At 41.3% G+C, this 7,384-nt stretch overlaps 3 protein-coding genes across 4 annotated transcripts; all 3 read right to left on the minus strand.

Moving 5' to 3' along the window:
• Positions 1-456: 456 nt before the first annotated feature.
• LOC103381185 (gremlin-1-like) lies at positions 457-2,438 on the minus strand. Its single transcript, XM_008313421.3, has 2 exons — positions 1,249-2,438; positions 457-1,107 (listed from the first exon to the last, which is right to left on the minus strand). The coding sequence occupies exon 2, from the start codon at positions 1,088-1,090 to the stop codon at positions 539-541; it is 552 nt and encodes a 183-aa protein (XP_008311643.1). The 5' UTR covers positions 1,091-1,107; positions 1,249-2,438; the 3' UTR covers positions 457-538.
• Positions 2,439-2,593: 155 nt separating this feature from the next.
• scg5 (secretogranin V) lies at positions 2,594-4,673 on the minus strand. Of its 2 annotated transcripts, none has more exons than XM_008313419.3 (6): positions 4,571-4,673; positions 3,937-4,171; positions 3,342-3,491; positions 3,123-3,232; positions 2,964-3,017; positions 2,594-2,842 (listed from the first exon to the last, which is right to left on the minus strand). In XM_008313419.3, the coding sequence occupies exons 2-6, from the start codon at positions 4,160-4,162 to the stop codon at positions 2,693-2,695; spliced, it is 690 nt and encodes a 229-aa protein (XP_008311641.1). In that variant the 5' UTR covers positions 4,163-4,171; positions 4,571-4,673; the 3' UTR covers positions 2,594-2,692. The 2 variants fall into 2 exon arrangements, with proteins under 2 accessions (XP_008311641.1, XP_008311640.1); XM_008313418.3 differs by having other exon boundaries at positions 3,123-3,235.
• A 623-nt stretch (positions 4,674-5,296) lies between these two features.
• Positions 5,297-6,998, minus strand: LOC103381200 (rho GTPase-activating protein 11A-like). The gene is made up of 6 exons (XM_017033450.2): positions 6,673-6,998; positions 6,428-6,579; positions 6,243-6,350; positions 6,007-6,162; positions 5,851-5,908; positions 5,297-5,607 (listed from the first exon to the last, which is right to left on the minus strand). The coding sequence occupies exons 1-6, from the start codon at positions 6,996-6,998 to the stop codon at positions 5,511-5,513; spliced, it is 897 nt and encodes a 298-aa protein (XP_016888939.1). The 3' UTR covers positions 5,297-5,510.
• Positions 6,999-7,384: the final 386 nt, after the last annotated feature.

Consider the following 7,384-nt stretch of genomic DNA (forward strand, 5'->3'; position numbering starts at 1 on the left):
CCATGTCAACAACGACGTCAGAAAACCTGTTGGGTTCCAAGGAGTTTCAGGGGGTTTTCATTTAGGTTTTTATTCTTTCTGCGGTGAGTCTGACTTCAACGGTCTTCTTTTTTTTCCCTTGAAATTTAAGATTAAATTTCCATGCTTTGGATTTAGGGGATTACGGCGAGAAATTCATTCCAAATTATTAACACTGCATTTCTGATACAATGCATTTTCAGATTAAAATTGGAATTCAGGATTAAGGTGGGAAATACGTTCTCCTGAGACTGGAATCCTAACAATCCTGACCTAAGATTGGAGTGAGGATCTTGGAAATTATCTATTAAAAATCTTGGAATTATGTCTTTAATCTTTAAAAACAAATGCAACAACGACAGAACTCTGGCTCTCTTCTGGTTCTCCTTTTGTTCTCCTCTGGTTCTCATTCAAACTCTGGCTCTCTTCTGGTTCTCCTTTGGTTCTCCTCTAGTGCTGCTTCAGTTTTCCTTTCTCCCATTTTCTTTCCTCGTCTAAACTCCTCATCCATCCTCTCGGTCTAATCCATGTTGATGGTTGTGCAGCGGCACTGCTTCACCCGCTGCACCCGTTTTCTCCTGGTGTTCGGCGTCAGTCCGGGACAGAAGAGCGTGTACGTGACGGTGCTGAAGGTCTTGGGCCTACAGGCCGAACAGGACTCGAACACGTGTCCGTCCTCGTAGATGTGCCTCGGGATGTAGAAGGAGTTGCACTGACCGTAGCAGAAGCGGTTGATGATGGTGCGGCTCAGACAGCCTTCCTCACGGATGGTCTGCTTCAGCGGCTGCGTTTTGCACCAGTCCATGCGCAGGTACCGACGCTCCGTGACGTGCAGAGCCTCCTGACTTGACTCCAGAACCTCGTCTGTGGCGGACACGGGACCCGGGGATCCCCGGGAAATCAGTCCGCTGAGGGCCGGGGGCAGGCAGCCCTCCGGTTCGTTTGGGTTATACTTGTTTGGATGTGGTAACGCGCTTTGGAAATTCTGGAAGAGCGCGTCTGTGCTCCTCAGAGGCAGGAGCAGCAGAATTGAACCCACAACCGAGAACAGCAGTGATGGCGTCGTCATCATTGAAGCTGACAGCGAACCTGAAAACAAAGTACACGTTAATGGAGAGCTTTTACGCACGTATTACGCACAGACGTTCCGACAACAAACAGCATCTTGAAGTGATATTGTTGATCAACTACAGCAGTCAAAGTAGTGAAATGAACACCAGTTCCAGTTACCTGTTCCTTTGACCTTTACGGAGTTTCCTCTTCAGCTCCACTGCAGTCCCTTTGTAAATGACGCGCGCCGGGATTCGCTCAGACGCCTTGAACTTGAACAGCAGCTCCAGAGTTGAACCAAAACCCGCCCCCAGAACCCTGATCCCGACTTTATCTGCCCCGACAACAAAATAAAAGCCCTCCTGTACTCCCCCTCCACCTTTTGTCAATGCAGATAAACCGTTTATTTGTCTTTACAGAACAGAAAACAAACAAACAGTTGACAGACGGAGATTTCCGCTCCTGTTTATATACTACACACAAAGACAATCTGGAAACGTTCAAGTCAAGTACACGACAACACACACACTTCAATGGTCTGTGCTGTTGGAGGAGATCACTGCAGGCAGAGCCGGGCCGTGGCACAGACAGTGTGGGGCAATACTGAGGGCGCGGTCCATCAAAGGGCACAATTATAAGTTCTAATCTGGTGAACTGTAACTGTACATTGATCATGATTAGTTATGATGAATTTACAACTCACTTTTCTAAATACTGCTGGAAGTTCTACTTTTGTGAATGTATGTAAATTCTCAGAGAAATACCGAGACACAAATGGGTGGGGGGCGCCAAATATGCCATGGCCGCCACTGCCTGGTGGTGACAAAACAAAAAAAACAAAAACATTTACTCATTAACATTTTTTATTTATAATCTACTTAAATCACCGTTTGTTTAATTTCATCAATATTCTTCCTGATCAGTAAATATTTATACAACCTTACAGACTGTAATACAGCTGTAAAGTACACAGTACACTGTCAGAGAGGCACTTAACACCACATACTGTATTTCATTTAACTATGTTGAAGTGGTTTTACTGTATGTACATTATCTACAGTTTAAAATTCAGTTTTTGTTTTGATTCCTCAGGGTTTGAAGTAAATGTAGAGAAAAAGAAAATCCTCATCAGAAGTATTCCAGGGCCATTTTTATTAGTTATACTTTTATAAATGTATAAATTCAAATGTGATTTTCAGTTCCGGCCTTGTAAGACATCGTGGTTGATGTCGTCTTTCTTTGACCAGGAACCAAGTCCTGTACCTGGGTTCAACAGGCTGCCCTGTGACTACGGCCTGGGAGTCAAGGTCACAGAGGGTCAGAGACAGGCAGACCACTGTACTGTACTGTACTGTACTGTACTGCAGCAGGGTGCAGGTGCAGGGCCGTCTGATAAGGATGAGATGCTCACATAATTAGCTTTTCATCCTGGAGACTGACATCACAATGATAAAGCAGTGTCACTGTATTAGAGCCTGGGTCTAATCTGTTAAACAATAATCCCTAATATTTCAGATTTTCCCAGTTTTTTTTTTTTAACTTTTGAACTACTTAACTAAAATTGACTGAACAGTGTTAAGACTGGTCTCTGACAGTGGACTGTGTCACGACACTGGCCGTGTGTCTAACTGCTGGATTTGTCCGCAGCAGAACCATCAGGTACTTCTTCCATCGTTGTCGTTTTCTCCTCTTCCTCCTCCTCAGAGAAGTGAGGAACTGATTTCTTGGCCACCACGTTGTCCAGTCTCTGGCCCATTAAATATGGATTTGTGCTCTGCAGAAACAAACAGAAATAGAAGTATAATGTAAGTCATGTAGATTGATTGATAGATTGTAAGATTTATCATTATTAATGTCAATCTTAAAAATAAAATAAAAAAAGGAACTCTTTTTACCCTTTTTCTCCTCTTTGGACCTCCCTTTAACTTCTGGTACAAAAGCTCCTTATTCTGAAAAACACAGTTTTCAACACAGTCATCATCTGAACACTATCAGATTTACATTTTTTTTTTTTTTGTGGTTTCATGTCGATGGAAGTCAAAAGTAGCACTCACCCATTTGCTCAGTGCTGGATAGTCGTGCTCGGGGTCAAACAGGTGCTGGTGTTTCTGGAACTCTTTGCTGAACTCTGCAGTGTCTGGAGCTTTTTCCAAACAACCATCAGCTGCTGTGAGAAAACACACAGAGGGATGACACTACATGAAAACCTATAAAAGTCATCTGTCGACGCACCATCATGATGAAAACAACACGCAGGTTTATGAACTTCGTACCAGATTTTCCCAGAGGACAGGGGTTCGGGGGGTCAGGGTATCCGTGGTCATCACTGAAGTCTTTGGGAACATTGTCGCCTGTCAGCTCTGCCACGATGTTTGGGATGTTTCCGTAAGGGCCCAAGTGCTGCAACCCTTCGTGAGCACCACCTGGTGGAGAAAAATATGAATAATTACAATAAAAACTATTTTAGCAGAAGTTATAAATTAAATGTGTATAATTCAACATTGATGTTGTAAATTTAAACAAAGATCTAAATCGGAAAATTTTCTGAAAGATATTTCTGTATAGGGTTTTTCCAGATTCTTTAGGCAACTGTATATTATGAACTTAAAAAAAAAAAAAAATATATATATATATATATGACTGATGGACTGGAAAACAGCCACAAACTGGAAATTTAATAAATGAATGAGACATAAAGACGCCTACATGAAATTATGACGCAGAAGAAGCATTAATAGCACCCCCTGCTGGGAGGAGAAAGGCGAAGCTAATGCACATCAGATCCCAACTTTTGTACAAATTGCTATGCGTTGTGCTATCGAAATAAATTAACGATTTCTTTTTAAAATTCATCTCTCCTCCACCTACCTTGTATGCTCTGTGGTCCCACGACGTTTGTGGCCTGGTGGGCGGGATACTCCACCCTGGGCCGAGCGATGCCCAGCTGCTCCATGACGCCGTGCAGGAGTCGCTGGATGTCGGCCTCAGAAACCTGGTCCACGGTGCGGAGGCTGCGGGCCGGAGCTGATCCGAGCTGCAGCCACAGGAGGAGGGCGAGCAGCGACCACCGCACCGCTGAGGCCATAACCGACATTACCGACGTCTGTTCGTGAGGAGGGGAAAATGTTATATTAAATATTAACTGGACAAAATGTCACAGACATCAGTGCAGGAGTAATTGTGGACGAACGCAGATGCGTATTTCAGATATGTAATAATAAACGCGCAAAATCGTCACCTACAATTATCATTAATCGTCTCGTATATTGAATATAATAACTCTATAATAGACAGACAGACTTAAAGAGTGCTTTTATGTTAAAGTAAACACAAATCAACAATAACAAAATGTCATTAACCATAACATACGACGGAAAATCTGTTAACGACGTAAAAAAACATTGTAAATAAATATAAGAGCGCGCTTTACTAATTTCTATCTAGAAATTAGCGACAAATGAAAGAATATATTTTAAAAATAGATGCGTTTGTGTTTTCTTACCGAGATGATGATATTGGTGCTGATGCTGGGAGATGCTGGGAGTCGTTGTAGCCACAGAGGATTTCCGCCTTGTCAAAATAAAAGTAGACACTCGGTCGCAAAGCAATACGCAGTACGCAATAGTTTTGATATTTGTTAGAATGTTTTTAAATTAACGTCCGGGACATAATTGCGAGGACCGCAAACATCTTTTACGTTTTATGTTATTATTTCTTAAACAAACTTATTGTTGGTAAGATTTTGAATCCATGGTCATACGAAAAAATTCGTTTTGCTCCTAAAAAAATTAAATAATAATACCGTTTAAAAAAAACAAGGCTTATTATGTAGAGCAGGGAAAGTTTGGTTTGTGTACGTAAATAATGTACTCGTTTTTTCAACCATTTGTTTGTTACAAATATCTCTCTTGTTTTGAAGGAACCCGCTGAGCATCCGGTGTACTCATCTTTGAGCATTAAGTAACCATTAGGAGAAAGAAGAGGAGGACACTTTCCACCTCTCATCACGGATCAGATGCAGTTACCATGAGAACAAAAATCCTCTCCCCTGATTGGTTGAAATAGTAAACACTCTTGTTACATCGAGACTACAGAATAATCATGAGATCATCTGCAGCCTAAGAAACATTTCCACTTTCATACATTATAGACCAAATAATAATATCATAATTATGAATCGGGTTTTGTCCGAACATCACACGACGATCCCTTTGATGTGGACAATATAAAAAGTTTAAATATTTATTTATCTGATATAAAATGACCAAAAACATATTTAACACATGATTAAGAATAAATAACCAACCAACAACATCACTGTCTTAAATTAATATTATGTTTAAAATAAGTCATGTGGCCCACAGCAGTGGTCTATTCGTTGTACTACTCTAAGTGGACATTTGCAGTCCATCAGTGTGGCTACCTCACAGTCCTGTGACGTGTTACAAAGAGGGTGTGAGCTGCAGCTTCCTTAAACCACCGAGTGTGTCCACGTCTGTCTGATGTCCTCTGTGGAACATGGGACCCAAACGTAATTCTCTGAAAACAAAAACAATTAACTGCCATCACTCTTTAGAACTTTTTTTGGGAGCATGTGCAGATTATTCTTTCAGGAACCTTCAGATATGCAGTGTTTACAGTCTCCTGAAATTACATATTTTCAAAAATGAATGCACTACTATTTGTCCTTTGATTTGCTAATTGGAAATGCATAGTGTTTTTAGTTCCTGGTACTTTTTAGTAATAGGAATAAACCAATCTTTGTATGTATTTGTATTTTACCTTTTTAATAGACTTTGCATTGGATCCTCATAGGACATAATGGAACAGGAAGCTTGTTCTGTAAATTAGTTCAGTTTTGGTTTAGTTTTTTTTTTTAGTTTTTTTACTTTTTGGGTACAGCAAAGTTTATTTTTTTCTCAGAGAACCCGTGCTCACCAGTAGAGGGCAGACACGTCCTGAAGAGCGTGATGTTGGGAAATGTCCCCAAACCCTGGCTCCTCCTCATGCCTGGTTTAGCCTCTGATGTGGACTCTGAGCTGGGTTCAGATGCAGCAGGAGTGAACTTTGACCTCGTCTTCACAGATGGCATCACTGAACAATAGTAAACATTAGGAGAACGTACAGCAGGAGAGGCTACTTTAGAACAGAATCTTTTTTATTTTTCTTCTTACTCTTAAAACTGTGTCTCTTTTTCTGCACTTTTTTAGAAGGTGTTTTTTTTGGGATACGGAGGTTTGTGAGGAAAAGCATACTGTCCATCACAGCTTTGGGAATCACACCTGAGGGACACGGGAGATAACCTTAGTCAACAGGTAAATCATTTTCTGAATACACGTTTAATAATGTGGCTCATTACCAAACAGGTGAGGTTTTTCAATGAAGGTGCTCAAAACTCGAACCCTGAGCTCCAGTCGTCCTTCAGACATCTCAGTCTTGTCGGGAGGAGGGAGAAGACACGGAGCAAAGACTGTGGCCAGGTTGGAGATGGTCATTAAGTTCTCGGAACACCTGTGACCAGAGGGTAACAGCAGGAAAACAACAGTTGTGATGTCAGTGAGCCTAAAATAATCTGGGTTAACGACTCCTGTGTCCGTACTCTACCTCTGGGCGATGGCAGACAGGAAGTTGAAGAGATAATGCAGGCAGGAGAAGTTCTGCGCAGGTAAGAGACAGGAGAGCAGCTGCAGAGCTGACATCCTGTCCTCTGCACTGGACAGTCCCTGGGCCTTCAGCAGAGATGCATGGAGTTCACTGGGAAACAGAGGCTCTGGCAGCTCCCTGCAGAACTGTTTAATGAGAGTGGCCACGTCGTAGGCGAGGGCTCCAGATAAACTGCTCTCTCCACGGTTCAGCTTGGCCTGAAATAAATACAGCACATGCACAGTGGAAGTCAATTGACTAATATTGTCTTTAACAAAGCATTTCATTCAAAATAATACTGAAGGATGTAAATTTACAGCCAAAAGCCGAGGATGTTCCTATTTTTTTTATTGGAGAATTTAAAATGATTTTTTTTAAAAATCACAGATAGACAGCTGTACACAGAAGTACAACATTCACAGGACTGCAAAAAACATTTTTTAAATCCTTTAAATTGCCTTTTAAAGCCCTTTCACTGTGAATATTTTACCGCAAATGTCACCGTTTTTTCCCCATTACACTAAACAGAGTCGCAGAATGCTGAGGAAAAGGCTAAACAAAAAAAAGTGTGAATCCATTTCTACAAAAAGCAGACAAAGAGAACCTATGTTTTCCTAATTGTTTTAATCCAATGCTATCTAACAGTAACGGTAGATAACGATGATTAACAATT

The sequence above is a fragment of the Cynoglossus semilaevis genome, chromosome 7 (assembly GCF_000523025.1).
Source record: "Cynoglossus semilaevis isolate Cse_v1.0 chromosome 7, Cse_v1.0, whole genome shotgun sequence".
NCBI lineage: Eukaryota > Metazoa > Chordata > Actinopteri > Pleuronectiformes > Cynoglossidae > Cynoglossus > Cynoglossus semilaevis.

Excerpts from the sequence above, each read along its gene's own strand:
- LOC103381185 (XM_008313421.3), bottom strand. The coding sequence starts at position 1,090 with ATGATGACGACGCCATCACTGCTGTTCTCGGTTGTGGGTTCAATTCTG.
- LOC103381200 (XM_017033450.2), bottom strand. The coding sequence starts at position 6,998 with ATGAAATGCTTTGTTAAAGACAATATTAGTCAATTGACTTCCACTGTG. Across the intron at positions 6,163-6,242 it reads AAAGAGACACAGTTTTAAGA|TGATGCCATCTGTGAAGACG; the intron begins GTAAGAAGAAAA and ends ACTATTGTTCAG. Across the intron at positions 5,909-6,006 it reads GACGTGTCTGCCCTCTACTG|AACAAGCTTCCTGTTCCATT; the intron begins GTGAGCACGGGT and ends ACTAATTTACAG.
- scg5 (XM_008313418.3), bottom strand. The coding sequence starts at position 4,162 with ATGTCGGTTATGGCCTCAGCGGTGCGGTGGTCGCTGCTCGCCCTCCTC. Across the intron at positions 3,492-3,936 it reads GGGACCACAGAGCATACAAG|GTGGTGCTCACGAAGGGTTG; the intron begins GTAGGTGGAGGA and ends TTTCTCCACCAG. Across the intron at positions 2,843-2,963 it reads GTCCAAAGAGGAGAAAAAGG|AGCACAAATCCATATTTAAT; the intron begins GTAAAAAGAGTT and ends TTGTTTCTGCAG.